At 43.1% G+C, this 19479-nt stretch overlaps 1 protein-coding gene across 2 annotated transcripts; it reads right to left on the minus strand.

Moving 5' to 3' along the window:
- Positions 1-294: 294 nt before the first annotated feature.
- LOC122619131 (protein neuralized) lies at positions 295-19441 on the minus strand. 2 transcript variants are annotated; one of them, XM_043795872.1, is made up of 3 exons: positions 13248-13702; positions 1951-3692; positions 295-1886 (listed from the first exon to the last, which is right to left on the minus strand). In XM_043795872.1, the coding sequence occupies exons 1-3, from the start codon at positions 13516-13518 to the stop codon at positions 1638-1640; spliced, it is 2262 nt and encodes a 753-aa protein (XP_043651807.1). In that variant the 5' UTR covers positions 13519-13702; the 3' UTR covers positions 295-1637. The 2 variants fall into 2 exon arrangements, with proteins under 2 accessions (XP_043651807.1, XP_043651808.1); XM_043795873.1 differs by lacking the exon at positions 13248-13702 and adding an exon at positions 19140-19441 and having other exon boundaries at positions 297-1886.
- Between the last annotated feature and the right edge of the window lie 38 nt (positions 19442-19479).

The raw sequence follows: 19479 nt of genomic DNA on the forward strand, positions 1-19479 counted from the left end.
AACTAAAACCTTAAAAACAAATCAAAATTTCCAATAATTCCCATGTAAGTTAGTATCAAATCGTAGCTATCTGTTTGCAGTTAAGCTCTTTAAATAGTACGCAAATAAATGTACCGTTTGTCCTGCCTTGGATATATGTATATAAAAAATATTATTCATGATCAACGTCTCTTAAAAAAACCCCTTTCCCAGATAATAAATAAATCCATAATAGATTCTGATATTGTTGTCAGTATTTAATGGTATTACAGCATTGCGTTTTCTTACATATATCAAATATAATTTCATAAATACATTTAAATGTTTAGTCATAACTAGGCGCAGTATCGTAATTTTACGAACTATGATTCTTTAAAAAATTAAAAGTTAATTATTAATAGTGGCAATAACATGGATTCATTTATTCCTATCCGGATGCATTCTTATAACAAAAATAGTAAGCTTGCGCTCCATTTCGCATATTTCTTTGTGTTCTTTGCTTATTACATTTTTTTCAGTTTTAATACAATCTTAGGTAAAGTTTTATCCGCTTTGCTTGTCCTTCATGTTTAATCTGCTTGGTATTGTTAATTAATTATTGGCAATTTTCTAACTGCATGGTTTATTTAGATGGGCATTCCATATTCCATTTTCCATATTTCATTCAAGCTGTTGGTACAACATACAAGTCTTTTGTTCTATGTTTAAAGTTAAATATATTTAAATCTCCTTTAAAATACGTGCATCATTAAAATTGCTTAGCGTGCTTAATACGTCTTTTTGTGGTGTCTTTGTTGGATGAAGTCCGGTTTAGATTTAACTTCAGCATAATTCGTTGACTAGAAATTAACTTAAGTACTTAGGTCTATACTAACATTAGCTTTCAACACGCTCTTGCCGTATTCTATTTTGGTTTACGTGCCTAAGTGTTTTCTGATCAATCTTTGTTCATCATTTTGTGCTGCAAACTTATTTGAGTTGCGTCGATTTCCATTTCCTTGCTGGAAAGTAGTCAATAATTGCTTCTTGTGATTTCATGTCAAATTAAGGTCATTCGTAGTTGCTGCAAGCTTAAACATAACTTTTCAAATCCGTTAACAATTTTATTTTGCCTTTCAAAACATTTAGCACCAAAATGATTATTCGCCAAATAAAGAATCGTAATTTGTGTTTGATAATTTTGCACATCGTTTGGAATTTAGACATAGAGAAAAACTAAGTAAATTTGCAACAACTTTCAATCAATTCAAATTTAAATTCAAAATACTATTAATTCCTATACAATACTTTGGTTTTATAGTATGCAACGCACAAATGCGCGGATCAATGTTTAAAAAAAATTGAAAAACGAAGAAATCTTTCTGGATTGAACAATACATAGTTTTGGCTCTGAGGCGCACTTACTTATAACATCACAAAAAAATTAAACATACGTGATAAATTAGTTGATAGTTTCGTACACTAATCTAACTGCATAAACTATCTGATCTTTAGTCTGCAAAAATAATGCCTATCTCTCTAATATAATATTCTTTGCGCTCGATTGCGTTTAAAATGCAACAACTTGTGTGTATGGTATTATGTGTAGCTTTAGTAGGTTTGATTGCGAGTAAATGTTGCTTGGCTAGGAAACGCTGACGCCCACGCCCACGCCCTTTCTACGTGGTGTAGGTGCGGATGACGTCCCGGATCACCGCCCGGCATAGTGGGCACTGGCCACCGCCCACTCCCCGCCACTGCTCGATGGCGCAGTCGTAGCACATACACATGTGTCCGCACATGTACAGCACCGAGTCGATGGGATTCTCGTAGCAGATGGTGCACTCGGCGCTCGAATCGGTGCTCTGCTGGTCGCTCAGGCTGTCCTTCCACTTGTTGGCCGCATTATTTGTGCTGTTGGCAATGGGCTGCAGAAAAAAGATGGCCATTAGTATATTGCTAGGGAGTCATTCACAAAGCTTAGACACTCACCTCAATGTACTGGCTGCTGGTGGTGCTGATGAGGGTGCCGCTGGAGCAGGCTCCGGCCAGAACACCGCTGGAGGTTACCGTTGCCGTTGGCCTGGCCGCCAGCTGTCCGTTTATGTCGTGCGAGCTGCTAGCAGGTGGCAGATTGACCACCAGAACGGTGCCACCACCATTCGGCTGGATTTGGAGAATATCTCCGTTGGAGGGCATGCTGATCATACGGCTGCCGTTGACTCCACCAGCTGAGGCCAAGGTGCTCGTACTCTGGGCTACGCTCAGCTGAGAGGGATGATGCAACAGCTTGGCAGTGGCTCCGGCATTCAGACTGCTCATCGACTCGGTCATGGGCAGCATGCGCGAAGTGGAGGCAGCGTTGCAGGCGGACGAGCTGCTGGCATTAACATTCACCTGTGGCTGCGACGGGTACGCAACCATGTTGGGCAACTGCTGGCGGAACATCCTTAGAGATTGCGTCGATCCGTAGACATCCAAGAAGGCCCACAGCTGTAGGGACTGGTCCACATGCATCACCACCACAGCCGGTCCGTTGTTCTTGCTGATGCTCACTTCGCCGTTGGGCGCCACGAAGAATGCAATCTCATCGCCGCGCTGAGGAGCAGCTGCAATATCCTTGCTGACCACCCAGTATTCGGGGCGGTCCAGCAGGAAATCCGAATCATTGGGCAAATCATTGGGCTGCAACATGGCCGGATTGCAGGAGGTCAGACCCAAGGCCAAGGCACCCACGTACATCTGCTCCGTTTTCAGGACCTGCACAATCAGCTTCTCACCAATGCGAATGGGTCGGGCAGTGAACACATATCCCTGGCAGAAGTCGGATTCCGTGCGCGAAGCCACAAAGCGATCCTGCGAGAGCCGCACATTCCGGCCCTTGGTGTTGTGGAAGGGCACTGGAATCAGTCGTCCATTGGCATTGTAGCGCAGCGGAGGCAGTCCATTGGCCAGATCATGAGCAATGGCCGCCTGCTCTACGCTGGCCACGCTTCCACCGTTTCCGGTCAAGTGCAGCGACTGCAGCGACGGCATCACATGGCGCTCCAGGTCGTGCTCGATGGCGCCAGTGTGTCCTGGCAGGGATCTCCTCGACTGCTGATGCGGGTGATGGGGATTCAGAGCGGAGGAGGCGTTGGCAGTTGGCTGGGCCATCTGCTGTTGCTGGGCGGGCACAGTGGTCAATGGCATGGCCGCTGGTTGCTGCTGGTACATGTAAATGCGAGAATCGAGAAACTCAATGCCCGTGCAGTTGCCATAGATATCGATCACCGTCCACAGCAGACTCCTCGTATCGATGCCGGACAGTATCACACCCTTCTCCTCGTTGTTTATACCATAGATCACATCGCCAGCTCCATTGACATAGTAGTAAAGTATGTTGTCCTTCTCGCAGTACTGCTCATGCAGAGCCTTCGCCCAGAAGCCAGGCCTGTTGGTCAGATCCGGACAGGCGTACTTGGGCAGCGTGCCCTCCAGCGTCACGGGATCGTTGCTGGTGAATCCAAAGCGAATTCCTCCGTTCCAGTTGTTCGAGATCTCCGCAAACTTCACACAGATCCTTTCGTTGATGCGAACGGGGCGGGCTGAAAAGGTGATGGCCCTGCAGAAGCTCTCGAAGCGACGGGCGAGGGTTCCGTCCCTTGAAATTCGGATGTTGTCGCCATGCACGGTGTGGAATTGTAGCGGAGGCAGGTTGTTTGGACCAGGACATGAGGAGGGTGAGCGGCGAACTGAAATGGTATAGGCGAAAGTTGAGTCAGTTAGGATTTCACAAGTACAGTATATATAGTATTATGTTTGAATTTTGAATTTCTTGCAATACAAATAAGATTTAAGCTGTTAGTTTTATCCCACAAACCATATTGAAACCTTGAAGATACTTTCGCATTCACGAAATGCCGCCTCCCCACAATCCATTTATCTATTAGTTGCATCTTCTGCCACATTGTTTTAAAATCTTTTTCCCAACGCCAGCTCCCCGTATCAAATTACGCATCTTCGAAAAGATGTCTCCAGGTAGCTGAACATCCAACCATGTGCTAGCGATCGAATTACGCAGAAGCCCAAACCGATCTTCCTGGGTGAGTCAATAACCCCCAACCCAAGACCCAAATTTAGCTGGTTTTCAAGCACAGGGCACGTGACTGGATGGAAGACTATTGAACCATTGAGTTTGGGGGATCTGTTGCATTGGAAAAATGCCCATGGAAAACGTAATCAACAGGCGAACTCAAAAGGATTTACCATGGTCATCGTCAGCTGCTGGCCCATTTTCTTGGAAAATCCAAGTCACATATGTACGTGTGAAGTGCAAGATTTACTTCAGGAATAGATAAATATTGGTGTAGGTTAGGGAGTTTCTTACAAATTTCAAGCGGTTTTAGTATTCCTAGGTATATAGATATATGTATATATTTTTCTTTTTGTTAATAGTTTGGGGGAATGGTTGGTGTATTTTTGCCTTTGCTATCAGGCTCATGGCAAATTCTTTGCAATTATATAGGGCCGCACTTCAATGGCTGAGGAATACTTTGAGAATCCTTAAAGCATATTCCCGAAATTGGCTTAATTATTGCACCTTGCAAATCCACGTATATCAGCAGCTGCGGACAATTACCACAGGAGACTGCTTGCTGTCAGGGCAGAAAAACCTATAACCGATCCATATGGCCATATAAATAATTACTTGAGGACGAGGAGTCTTAGGATGGCGACAGGTTTCTGCTCAGATCGCTGAAATGCCCAACATCAGACGATTCCGGCGGCATGCCAACAGTTGCAGTGAAAATATATGTATATAAACCCAGTTTATAAGAAAGCCATGGCGAAGGACCTGAAGCAGATGAGGCTGATGTCTTGATGGTGATTACCATGTTGATATGCGGCGCGTGGCACTGAAGATCAATGTGTTTGCATTGGAGCGGCATGTGGCAGCTGTCCTGTTTCCCTTTTTCCCTTCTTCTCGATTCCTTTCGCAGCCATTGTGCGGAGGAAGAAATAGGAAGGTCAGAAGAAAGCAGCTGTACGACTGGAACAGGTAAAACAACCCCTATGGAGAGCGTCTGTCCCCGTTTATCGAGGGTAGTTTTCAACGTTTTCAACGTTTGCAACGTTTTCGATCGCTTAGGGGTTGCTGCAGTTCCACGGTCTGCAGCTGTTCAAATTTCGAAAAATGAAAAAAAATAACACTGCAAGACAGATACAAGATACAAATGCTTGGGTATCTGCAAGATTCCCCTGGTTCGGCAGTGTCTTTAGGGTTGAAATTTAATCCTAAGCCAGGGCCAATGACTTGCACACGAAATCAGTACTGTCTGCTTCCCGAAAAAATCCTCAATCCTCAAGTGCTTCCGCTGCAGGAAGTGGAAAGGGAGCACCAGCTTCCGGTGGCTCCCATTCTGAAGGAAAGAGCCCGCCTTTGGAGATGCGGATTGGAGGAGAAGCAAGGTGGAGTAGAAAGCCGGCCCCGAAGACTTCTACCACTACCACCACTTCTACCGCTGCAATACCCAACCATCCATATTTATGAAGTGACCGCGACGAGGAAGTAGGAAATCACGTACTACGCACATATACGTGTATTGGATTGGGGCCTATTAGCTGCAGGATGTTGTCGTCTCACTAGCCTGGCCAACTGGCGACGCCTACTTTTTATCGGCCCAGACAGTCGTCAGTCAATGGATGGAATTGCAGCGGCGATTGAGCGAATGAATGAGGGAATGAATGAATGAAATACGCGCCTCGCTTTTTTCCTTGAAGTCCCAGTCCCAGAAACGGTGCTTCATAGACGCGTTGATACTTTCAATTAGCCAGGCCACAATTAATTAAGTGCAGCGATTGTCTTCGCTCGAGGCTTTAATGATACTCTCTAACTAATTGTATTAAATATATAAACGAGCGACTTGTTGTTGGGGCGAAAGCAGTGGCTCGGAAGCTATCAGTACGCATTAAAAGTAGGAAATCATTAAATGAATATTGCGGAAGGGCTTTCCGGGCCCACTCTTTACTATTAACAAGGACACATAAATATAGCACTTGTGAAGAAATCAGCAAGATTGATCCATTTCCCACGCCCTGCAATCATCCAGTTTCGACATAATTTGGCGTAATAACAGAATAACTGAAGATGAAAAGTTCAAACTTTCGGTGGTGGTCATGATGCGTTTGGAGTTTGCCGCACTGCAGCCAAAGGTTCCCAAACGCCGATGCCCGAATGGGGAAAACGAAGACCCTGCATCCGATCCGATCGACTGCAAACGATCTGGCGGCTGGCTGCAGTTGCAGGCAAATTTTCGTAGTTGCCAAAAAGGAAAACCTGATTTACCGTTCGGTGCGGTGCGGCGCGGCTCGGATCGGATCGGGGACGTCTTTGGATTCGCCACCAGCGAGCAAAGCAAAACATTTCCCACGCTGAGCTGAGCTGAGCTGAGCTGAACACTGGGCAAAAATCAAACACAAACTCAGTAGAGACAATTCCCACGACTCCAAATTTGTATATATAGGAGATATATAGTAAATTTGCGGCTGCCGAACATCGAAAACCTGTAACAAGCCTCGGTAATTGCGAGAAGAGAGTGCGGAGCTGAGTTCGCCGTTCGCCGTTCGGATCTTCCCGAATCTTTGGCGAACTGGAGAAGCTGCAGCTGGGTGATCGAGCGGGTGGAAAATGTGAAAATCATGCAGGTGTCATAAAACAAAAGTCTACTCCGCAGACCAACAAAAATAAAAAAAAAGGAAACCAAATCTGCGATTGTGCGGCCATCGTTAGGCGAAATCATTTTAACGATCTGATGAAGATCTCCGAACATTCAAAATCCCATTGAGCTCAGACATCATTAGATTGCGATTGGCACTCGTGAGTCGAGTTGGCCATCATTAAAGGCAGATTACGTTGATGTCTGAATGAAGGCTTACAAGGCGATCCAATGTGAAGCTGAGCATCAGCTTATTTTAACGATCGGTTCTAACAAATCACTTCAATGTTGATTAGTTCGGTAGCATTCAGGCTGTGGGAAACGATTGGATTGCTTAAATATTAATATTGCAGTCTGTAAATTAAATCAGTTAATCTGCATTTAAGTATGACCTAAACAACCAACCATTGCACATTGCAACATTGTCTTAACAAGTTCCGGCCGCCACCCACTTGAACTGCCTCCCCGTCTGCACCGATTGAGGTCACAGGTCACGTGCGGCCCCGCCCCCTGCGCCGTTCCTGTTCTTGTCAGCCCACGTGCGTGAGTCAGACGACGTGTGCGGACAATTAACACGCCGCCCGAGGCCGCTTAATTGCACCGGAAATGTCCCATAAAAGCCGGGGCTTTCGGGCAAATGCCGGCTTGGCATGCCGAGTGGATCAATGGATCAATGGATCATTTACAAATTGTATCAATTGGTCAAGCATTTGGCATAAATTATCGGCATTTTGCAGCGCCGCAATCAGTCAGTTCGAGTGGGTGAATGAGTCGGATTGAGTTGGACCTAAGCTTTCTGACTTCCACGGGCTTGTCAATGGATCGACCCACGCCGATAAATAACTTATAAGCGTATCTATCTGGCCACTCCGCATAGTGTGTCTTTTTATTTTCATTTTCATTTTCGACATATCGGTGAAATTAGTTGAGGAAACAGCGTGTGGGTCGTTTGTTAGTTAGTTAGAGGCCTGATCTGTGGGCAGAAATGCGAAGCGTTGGTCGCAGCTTAGCAGCTGAACAAGTGTCTATCGAAAGGCTTGTAAAACAATTCTCACAGCAATAAAGGCAATGCTAAATTCTTGTCTTAAACATACGTAAATGAACCTAATGAATGTTAATTAATCGCGCACAAACAAACAATTTGCGTGGGGCGGGAAATTATGAAAGTTTTCGAGACAACAAGTGAAATTTTGTTTACAATATCTTCTTCATTTATATAGTTTTCCCTTTTAACCACAAGTTTCCAAGCAATTCATTCTCCAAATGATATTGCCAATCAATTTTCCTGTTTGTAGTTTGATTTGCAGCTCAGCGCACTAGAATTCAACTGAAGCAAAAAACCCCATTGAGTGGATGCGAGATGCGAAAACCACTTCCGTTCTGCTTGAACCGCTGACCAGTGCAGCGGAAATTGCACTGCGATCCACTCATCGCGAGCTGCTGGAGCGGAAAACTCTCTCTTCTGGTGTGGATTCCCCACCGGTTTGGCCCCTCCTGGCCGCGCATGTAACTCTAGAAGCAACTTAGCAACAATGGTCACAACATAGACTCTGCAAATATAATAAAAATAATTACACAACGGAAAAAGGGGCCGACTGGCAGCGGCGGCGGCGTTGACAGCGATGAAACCAGAGGTCAAACTATGCCAAGTTGCTGCAACCAGTTGTTATTGTGTCTGAGCAGCTTTACTTCTTCCCAAGTACATTGCACTTTTCATGCGATTAAGCGAAATCTGATACGGCACGCCATGTGAACTAAAAATCAAAGAAGTCCCAGCAGCAGCAACTCTAAGTATATCAACCATTCAGGTTTGCACAACAATCAATACCTAAGTTTAGGTAACGACTCGAGATTGAAGCTATCGACAAAAATATGGGAAAAAGTGACTAATCAATTAAAGTGCATCAGAAAATTTCCCATAGGAAGTTCGAGCTAATCAGGGAAGTCAATAAAGATAATCGGGTATCTTTCTACACATGAAATGAGTGTTCAAAATGCTTGGTTTTGCACTTGCACAATGCAGCTCCTTGAGGAGTAACAAATCCACCTTACATATTGATCACACCTCTCTCAATGGGTTCAATGACTCCCGATGGCTTTTCTCCCCGTTCGGCGTAAATTTTCCGTCTTTCCACGCACACACAAATTAGTTATAAACACCCGGATGAGGCGCAGCTCCCCTTCTAATATAATTAGCCACCGAACAGGGAGAGATATAGAAAAGTACATATGTATATGTAGAGAGGGACGGAAAAGCGCTGAAGGGTGGGTGGCCAAATCAAATTTACATGTTTATTTTTACAAGCCTACAGCTAGAATCCCGGTGGAATGGGAGCACCTCTCTATCGATGCACATGATACATCCGCGTGTATATATATAAACATCTATGGTTTGGTTTTTTATTTGGGCGCTGAAGCATGCAAGAGGCCCCAGCCAAGAAGAACGCAACATTTTCAGCTCCGCACAGACATAAAACCGATCTAAATATACGCGCGTGGATATAAGGAAGCAAGCGAAACATAAAACACACAATAAACAACATTGTCTCTGAAGTGCTGAGGGTTTCAGCCGAGTAAATCGTATGGAAGGAATTTGAAATACTTATAATAGTTTGATTTCTTGTTAGTTGAAGCAACTTAATTGTTAAGGAAGCAATTAATCCCGCGTTTCATTGCAGTACTGTACTTTGGAGAGCCCAGATACGATAAGCCCGGCTTTCTTCCGCTACGTTTTGTTGCGCTTTGTAGGCTTGCTGTTTATCGAAGCGTTGCAATTACTGCGAAGGGCCAGTGAAGAGGTCCACATAAATGTACATACAAACACATGCATACATACATAGATACGAGTACAATATAGAAAAGTTGATAGTTACTCCTATACAACTTGCATTTCCTCGCACTTGACTGCACAAGACACCCCCCAGCCCGATTCTCCTCAGTCCGCCAACTCTTTGTGTAATTAAATCACTCGAGCGTTGAGGGGGAGCCCACAATAACAGCTTGAAGTTGCGCCGAGTGCCATGGAATGGACTCGAAGAGTCGTCTTTTGATAGAAACACATCATTATTACATTATAACGTTGTTATTACAATGGCAGCCAGACCATTCAAGTGCTTTGGGCTCGGAATTCGATAGTTTTTGATGCCACCGGTTGCATTGTTACCCGTTTACCTCATTAAAACCTAGTGTTATAGTCAAACCATGCAAATTTCCTAGATTTTAGCATATTAAATACCCCGAGCAGCTGCAAAGCTGAACCAAATCTAGTTCTCGTTCCTCCCCAAAATAGGTGTACATATTAATTACATTATAGTTCTGCCCGAAATACGAACCACAAACGCTTAAGGCCGAAAATCGAATTTCAAAAACCCGATCTGGCCAAGTTTCCAGCGATGGATAGCCGAACAGCTGCTGCTGGACATTGAGGCATAGATTAAAGACCCGTAGGTGTTCGAGCCGAGTAGAAACCGACGGTGATTTATGCCTAGCAACCAGCAGTTCGCCCGCCCGCCTTAACCCGTCTGGAAAACACGCCCTCCCGAAAGGAGGCCTACAAAATTGACCCAAAGATGCCTTTGGATATCTTTTCGTCTCACTTTGCGTGAGTTAATTGCCGCCGATTTCTGGGCCAGGTATACTATGTGCTTGCTATACTATATACTTACGTATATAGCAGCGGTGTGTCTTACCTGTAGCTACCTGAACTCCACCTTTTGTCTTGCGTCAGTTGCAACACCCTGCGGCGTAGCGTTTCTATCTAGTTTTATCTTTATCTATGGGGTGGTATGCGTTGTTATCTCTCGGCCCAGACAAAATGTTAACAATTTTGTACTACATATTTGGGTCGTGAGTTGAACTACGGCGATACGCTGATTATATTCCTAAATATACTTTTATTTTTAAGCTAAAATAATTCACAATTTAATTACACACTTTTTATTTAAATAGGTTCGAGTTGGAAAGGTTGTGATCTTTATGGGTGACACATCTAAAAGTTTCCGCTCTCCGATGTTCACTGTACACTGTCTTCAAGCTGCCAACTTAGTTCAATAACTGATAAACGAAAGATGTGGGAGGCACTAAATAGGTCACGAGATAGCTTTTTAGAAAAAAAGTACCGTGCAGATCGTTGTGTATATCCCCAATCGTTAACAACTGGTATTTATAGCTAATGCCAATCAGTTTTTAACAACACTTGCAGAGATAAACACTATTTCGCTCTGCTCGTTATCAATAGCGCGAAATTATCAATTATAAATGGCAATGCCTTGTATCAGCTTGCACAATTATAAACGAACTTTAAAATGACCATAGGATGTGTGACGCATCACGGTGATGACTTCATGAGGGGGAGAAAAATGACTGAATAAATACTCACGGGGTTTGTATGAGGGGATGCCTCAAAGTGGGAAAATATAGCAACAGATGTCTGAGGCGAGAATGCTCAACATACAATTATGATCAGCAGAAAAGTACTTGCTGGGAAATCAACAACTAACGCTAACATTAATGTATGCAATGTCTTTTAAAGATTACATTTACAAATTATTAACTGCAGAAAGGTTGAACCATGAATTATTTTTGGATTTTTGGAATAGCTGTTAAACAGAAGTAAATATATGTACATATATTTTGACACCCATTGTACTTGTGTATGTTCGTGCATATATACCAACTCCCTGCGGGGGTGTGTACCGCCACTAACGATTGACTATTTACTTTTGGCCAACAATCGAAGGTCGGGCGACAATTTGTATTTGTGTGTCCCATAATCGGGGGCTCAAAGACGAGTTGGCAGCGCTCAATTGCAAGCACACGCACGGCCAAACAAACCATTTCGAAAAGTAAACCGTGAGAAGCTATGTGAGTAAAAGCCAAGAGCAGATAAACTTTTTAGCCAAAGCAAACGTGGCATGCCAACAACACACACACAGTAACAACAAACAAGCTACGAAATGTAATAGAAAATGCAGGTACAAAAAAGCAAAAGCAGCTGACGCCGAGCAAAACAACAACAAAGTAATTTCATTGATTACCGATAGGCAACGCACGTTCAAATCAAACGGATTGGAGAAGCCGCCGCATAAGAAACATAAAGCATAAAACATAAACCATTGCGGGCTTAAACGCTCAGCAGAGGAAAACACACTCAAGCTTCAAAGCCACGCCTCTTTCACTTCCTCTTCTCATCCCGCTAGCCCAAGCTCGCTCTTCTTCTTCTTCTCCTGCCGCGGATCGTTTGCTTTGCTGTTGTAGCTACCTTTGTTTTTGCTTTTGCTTTTGCCGATGGCGGCAACGGCGCTTCGCGTACAATTCCCAGTAAAGCAACAACAACAGAAAGCAATACTGAATGAGGCAGATGCAAAAACAGTGGTGGTGGAAAAAATAGAACCTCGTAAATACAGTAGATACAGCATAGCCACTTTTGACTAGTAAAAGCCTTTGAGTGCCGAAGGACTAATTTTAAGCATCTGAATCTAAATTTATAGTGTTCGTTAAATTTCAGTTTCTAGTTTTGCGACCACAACTGTTCGTAGGACGCCAGTTAAAACAACAACAAAAAAGGGGTAGAGGCTTAGCCTATGCGTCACTGGCTTTGCTTTGCTTTGCTTTTGCTTCGGCTGTTTTGGCCAAAAGAGAGCATTGAAGCCGAGAATGCAATTGAGCCAAAGCCAAAAAAAGGTGATTTGTTGTTTTTACTTTTATTTTTTCCTTCCTTAGCTCAGCTGCTTGCAACCATAACAAAAACAAAGCAACGAAATTCCCCAGCCCAGATAATCGTTATGATAAACATAATCGCTCCTTGGGAAAATTGCTTTCGGTGGTATTTTTCTTCAACTCGAGGAGTCCCCCTGATCTGAACTTCTTGATCAATTTGCGGTTACTTGGGTGCGATTGAAAAATGCAGTTTTCGAGAACTGACATTTCCGGCGAAAAAGTCGGAGTGTCGAGGTTAAATTCTGCCGAAGAAGCCTTGAGAGAATTTCACATTTAAGTTTATTTCGGGTTCTTCTTCTGTGTCTATTTAGTCAGAAAAAAACAATTACTATTATAATAGCAAACTGGGCGTGCTCTGGTGAGCATTTTAGTCATTAGCTTTTTGTTTTAAACTAACTCATACTTTTTCGCTTTTTGCTCTTATCTTTCATTTTATTTGTTATTGTTCTTGAGACGCAAAATGCTAATGTATGCATAAATGTTTGCGGCTGGCTGTGTTTCTCGCTTATTTATCTTGCCGCTTTAATTAACCGAATGAATGGGCGATAGGTCAGACCACATGCTAATATTATGTGGGAATCGCTGGGGATAAAAGCAGAGTCCCAGATCAATGAATTATGTATTTAAGGCATTTTCGCACGGGGTAATTACATTTGCTTCAAGACTTTAATGTTTAGATATCACGCAGGAAGTTTTTCAACGTTAAAAAGTACCATATTTTCATTAGAACGTAATAGTTATGATACTGGGTATTCCGAGAATTGTATATATTGTAAAAACCCTTAGAAAGGAACTGCATTCTTTTTAATGTATCCAAACGTAATACGTTATCCTTAGCCCGATTCTTAGCCTGGTACTAATGCGACTACTAACCCAATCCGAAGCGCTTCTTGATCTTCTTGAGCAAGTGCATCTTCTTCTTGCTGGAGAGCTTGTCCTTGGTGCTCATGAGCAGCTCGTTGGACTCCATGGCCAGGACCTGGGCGGCCTGCTGGGCGGGAGTGGGCATGGCGTTGTGCAGCTGCTGCATCTGTTGCAGATGCTGCAAGTGCTGCTGGTTCTGGTGGTGCTGCTGCTGCGGATGGAGATTGAGGTGCGGATGGCTGCTCTGCATGTAGTTGGCTGGTATATCCGATAGACCCATGGTAGTGGATTATTTTCTTTCTTATTTAAATTAGAACAAACGAACTAAACGAACACGCGTAATGCTAATCAAAATCCACAAGCTGCTTGCGTATTTTATTTGGCATTAAATTTAGCGATAGCGTTCTTCTTCGAATTTGAATGTTTTCCGTTAAAACATTTTGAATTTGGTTGGTTGTTTGTCTGCGCGCAACGGGAACAAACGGAACGAAACGAACGAAACACGGAGACCGACGACGACGACAACCTTTCGCTGAGTTTTTTTTCAACAAATAAAAGGTTGTGCGGCCTTTTATAGCTTCGCACCAGCGCGAGAGAGCGAAAATGAGAGCGCATGAGAGCAAAATTCGAGACGCCATCTCTCTCTCTTGCGCTCTCTGGCAGCTGTTTCTTATTTACTATGGTTTCGCTTTGTGCCTGCCATTCGCGTGTATTGAGCCTCCCTTATAATTTACCTTTATGCCTCTAACTCTGCACCTTGATCGGGGATTCCTCCACATCTTCTCCCGCTCCTGCTGTTGCTTCTCCTGCCTTTTGTTGTTGTTGCTCTAGGCCTGCATTTGGGATGTTGGCCATAATGCTCTGATCTCCACTAACAGTTATTCTGCGCACCTTAGTGTGTGTGTGTGCGACAGTTTGTTAGTGTGTGTGTGAGATAGTTCAGCCAGGTTCAAAGCAATTCTTTCTTTTTCGCAGGGTTTACAAGGTCTGGCTCATATAACTGGCAAGCTATTTCAATTGCCCTAATGCTTTTGATCGTGAACTTTGCGGGCCAAATATCACACGTACTTAGTTTCTTGGACCCGTGGGATTGTTCTTAATTGCCAAACACACTTTCTATCGCTTTTATTTTTCTCGAAAATATTAGTGCATTTCTTCTTCTCATATCTTTTGCAGCAATAGAATGTTTTATAAAAATGTGCATTTTTAATACATTTCTTACATTAATTTTTATACAGATGAGGATGCAAGATATGTATGGGGTTTGGATAGCAAATGTTGAGCAAAAGATCCTTAAAAATAATCGAGACATAATAACAGTTTACAATTGTATGCATGTAAATAAAGTGTGTAACTCATTTTCCGTTCATGTAAAAATTTCGCTTATGCAGAGTCCAAAAAATGTAGCTATGATCTGGGACACATGCCATTGTGGTCTCATTTGTTAAGCTTTAGCTTTTGTGGTCAGCAGGATAACCGCCGTCTGGCGTCTGATCCTGATCATCCTTTATCCTTTATGGATGCCACGCTGCCATTGATGGAGGATGATAATTGTGCCGAGCGCTCCTCAGCCTCGTCCTTTTTGTCCTGCATCGACAGACGGAACCGGGCAGACCTCGCAGCAGATGCAATTTTCAAGATCGGAAGGGATCAAGACGGGGCAGAAAGCATTTAAATTTTGATATTAAAGTGGAAATGCATATTCAGCATCCTGGCAGCAGGCGTGCGTCCTGGAAATACATCTGCTGCTGCTGCTGCTTACCCGATTTCCCCCTCCTGTTCGCTCAGTGCTCAATGCTCAGTTTGCGAAAATGCAAAAAAGGTCGGAGAAGGTGATGTTGGCGAAACAGGAACCGTCGAAACAGGACATCGAGCAGCGCATCGAGACCAACGAACAACCCCAATATTGTCAAAGAATACAGTGAATATTGGATAGAAATAACGTTGGTTCAGTTAAGGTCTTCAAAACCCCAGAGGAAGTTTAAACATCTGACGAATATCCTTGCAATATAATTCAAACATTAAATAAGTCCGTCTGTTTTTAAGATTGCATTGTAAATCTTTTCGAAGTATATTCAGGGTTTATCATAGTTGTTCGCCCATCGATATCCACTGTACCCATCACGATCATCCACGAAAGGTGTCCATCTGCGGTTGCAGTTGGAAAAAGGATCTGAAAAGGGTTTGCTCTACTGTAGTGCGTATCCCCGCGCAGCCCCTGTCCCCGGTTCCGTTCCGTGCTGTTTGTTTGCCAATTCCAGGTGTAAATTCATAGCAAAAGATACAGATACATTTACGGGTGGAAAGGGATTGTCGAAGCGGAGAAAGAGGAAGCCAGCCGACCACGTGCCAGGTTGAAAATCGAAAAAAAGAGACGTGCGCCAGTTGCCTTGGCTGATAAGGATGTGCTCTACTTCTGCGGATCGGTTCGAACTTCTTGTGCGATTATTTATTTTTATATATCCATATTTCGCCAGCAGACAGCTGCTGCTTCAGTTCTTCCATTTGCATTTGTCGCCTTGATGGGGGAGATATCTGTAGACTGCTTTTTGTTTTTGCTTTTTGCTCCCCTTAAAGTATTTTGTGGTTAAATTTAGAATTTGGCACATGTGCCCCCACAAGTCCCCCGGTACAGTGCAATTTTTATTTCTTTCCACTTCGGTCTCCCACGAACATCTGGCTTCAGAATATACGAATATCGCTCATGTTCGCTCGTCTTCTTCACGGGATTGCCGGTTTCTCCTTAGACCCGCATTACCCTCTGGCCTCACAATTGTCCTCTTTCGACCATTGTCTCTAGAATGTCACAGCGATTTACCTTTCAGACAGTTCCTTAACCCAAGATCCCTGCGGCTATTCGAAATCCTCGTCTATGGAGAATTGACCCAGGCAGGCGTTTAATGAATATGCCAAACGATCACTTTGCACGGCAAGTGAGCAGATTCAAGGGAAACAAGTAAGAGAAAGGGGTTCAGAATTTGAAATTTCACTCGTTCTAGTGGAACTTTGCTCTAAAAATAAAATATCAGCAGAAGGCATTTGTAATTAATCTTCTAAAAAGTTGAAGTTCCGCTTCGAAAGATAAGAAAATCACAGCCCGTTTTTATGGCCTAATAAAAGGCGAAGATAAATATACGAGTTACACAAATTTCCATACATACATATATGTACATATCATATCCATGTTTCTTATCATAACTACCTCCATTACGATGGAGTTACTACCTTCACCTTGGACACCCAGAAGTCTGTTAATAGATAAATGAACTCACAGATATATTTATGAGCGCAATAAAATAGTTTTCAATTGAACAAAATCGAAATTAAACGATACTTATAGAAAAGTGGAGTGCCAAAACTAATTTAAATAGAGGAAACAGCTCAAGTGGGCAAAGATAAGTGTGGGGAAGTAATTTGTTAGTTATCAGCATTGATAGTATGATTTATTCAATGAAGAAAAAACGCAGTGCAAGTAAATAAACGAAGAGATACAAGAAATTGGCAGCTGTCGAAGGAAAGACAGCTGAGAATTCCCCGGCTCTTCGCATCGATCGCCGATAGCCGATCAATATACACATAATTAAGTAAAAACTGTAGCAAATGCCAGTGTTTAATTAGAAAACGACATATGCAAACGGGTCATGGGGAAAAGGCAGCGTTGTTCGAAGGAAAATAAAAGCGAAAGGACTTCAGACAGGCCAAGGAAAATGAAGGAGCTGTGCAAGGAGCAGTTGTCGAGTTTCGTATGTATAAATACCCGAACTAATCCTGCGGATACAAAAGGGAATTCGGGAGAACAGAACCCAAAATCGAATTGCGCAAGCACTTGAGAAACAGAGCAATGGAGAAGGAGGTATGCCCATATGTATTCCCAGTCAGCAAGGATCGAGGGTATGGTTGATTGGATGGTTGTACATATCACATAGTGGGGAACAGAGTTTGAGAATATGGTACAAATTTACACGTTGGCAACGTTGGTCAGTATTGTAGGTTAATATCATTCTATTCTTGCTTGGCAGACAAGATTTCATTAAACATGTTCCTTACAAAGCTGTGACCTATAAAGGCCAGAGATTCTAATGCACAGGGTAACTTGCCGTCTAGATAGTCTGCTCAAGAAACCTGACTTATTCGGCGGAACTCCTCCATACTTTGAGGATACCTGCGACAGCAGTTGGCTTCATCCCGAAACCCCGATCAAGATCTAACAAAAGGGAACTAGAGGGATGCATTTGGCAACTGCAACTTCAACTTCAACTTCCACATCCACACTCACATCCACTTCCCATTTCCGCATCCTCATGTGCGTACGCTAATCAAATATCAACATCGGCGAGGAATAACCGCCAATGCAACACATGCGGGGGAAACTGCGATCCGTTAGTGAAATATACATTCTGTTGGCCAAATGTTTGCCTTTTCAGGGGGTTTCGGCTTTCACGGTTTTCACATTGCAGTTTTTTCCCGCCTGTAAAATGGAAAACCTCCCTCGTCCCACGAAAAACGCAAGATCTGCGCTTCGAAGATACCTTATACGTAAAGGTATCTCGGATGCAAACAGGACATTTGGCAAGTCATAGAGAGAGAAGGTCCTGGCGGGTTTTCAGCCCACAGCATGTGTTTTTTGTCTCAGGGTCAGCGAGTTACAGCTCGGCTAACCTACCTGAACCGAGCGCCTATTGGGGTTTACTCATTCTCTCCTCCGCCTTTGTGCGATCCTTCATCCTCCATCCTTCGTCCTTCGTCTTGTGCCCGTTTTGTGAGAAATCATTGCCATAAACTCTATAATTTATTGTCCACAGCTGCATGGGCATCTTGGGTCTAATCGAAGCTGATACGATTCGATGGAGTCCCTGATGATGTGGTAAGCAGAAGCAGGTAAGTGCAGTCCTGCCATCCAAATACCGCCAAATACACCTGTAAGGGTGAGATGTCCATTGCGCTAAGCTTCGCTTTCTACAATCAGAGTTCTATTCCCGAGCTGGTTTGATGTCGGGATTTGTGCGCATCTTTATTTTCAGATTTTTACCACCTTAGATTGTTGACTTTTCGGTAGCCTAAGCTGCTTACTAGTTTGATATCCTTATAGGCGGGTTGGGAATAATGGTTTGATAGTAATACAGGACATGCATGGGAAAATAGAATTGGGATATAAAACTTTTGCTTTTAAGCCCAGTTTTTGGGGTTGGTTTTTGGTAATAACAAGGTACGCTATTACTGAACATTCCTGGTAATAAAGTATTGTTTATTTTCTCCGTTATTGACTTGGGATAACCTAGATATCCAATTTTTAATGTCTCGAGATATTGAAGATGTGGTAGGTTATTCTAGATCACAAGAAGTGAATCGGATGTGATATGATCAAGTCACATGAGTATTAAAGCCTCTTTTCAAGGAAAGAAATTAAGAATATTTTAAAATCACCGATTTCATTTAGCAAGATTGGAAACCCCATAGAAAAACCACTGGTAGAAGGTTGAACAAAGTCCTGAACCAAAAAAAAAGCTTATGATGAATGAGGCTTTATCTTATAAATATTTAAATAATGGTAAATAATAATTAAAGGCAGGTTTCACACCTGCAAAATTAAAATCAGGTAACAAAACTATCGGCATGAACGCGCAACCAGCGAGTGTCATCGCTAAGGGGAATCAGCTGTTTGCCAACATGTGAGTGTGTGGGTGGTGGGAAGGTCACAAACCTATTGGAATGCCCATAGTTTTTTAATTCACATTCAAGCGGAGCTTATAACTGTCATGCACTTTATTACAACCTAAAGATTTCATTTAAAATAGAAAGTTTACTAACTTATGATAATTAAGCTTATTTGTTCTCAAATAACAAACAAGCCAAGTCCTATTTACGACACATCCAAAGTAAACTGAAGCATTGATTACTTACCTATTTTACCAGCCGACTGACCCATTGCTTAATTAAAATCACAAATTGCGTGTTTCGCTTCCCGAAAGGCACAAGAAACAACAGCCACAACAACTAGGACACACACAACTTCTTTGGCATTGAATTTTCACGTGGCCCAGCCCTCGGATTCGCTCGATATTATGTGCACCGTGAGCCGATCATGTGCTATTGGCAGGCTAGCTCACTTCCGGAATTATAGACGTTAATTGCGATGCATTTTAAAGCTTTGTTTAATTGTTATTTGGATGGAGCTGCCGGTCGCAAGGCTTTTTTTTAGTGTGACCGCGTTAGTATTTAAATGTGACAGGCGAACTTTACC

The sequence above is a fragment of the Drosophila teissieri genome, chromosome 3R (genome assembly GCF_016746235.2).
Source record: "Drosophila teissieri strain GT53w chromosome 3R, Prin_Dtei_1.1, whole genome shotgun sequence".
In the NCBI taxonomy this organism is placed as follows: Eukaryota; Metazoa; Arthropoda; class Insecta; order Diptera; family Drosophilidae; genus Drosophila; species Drosophila teissieri.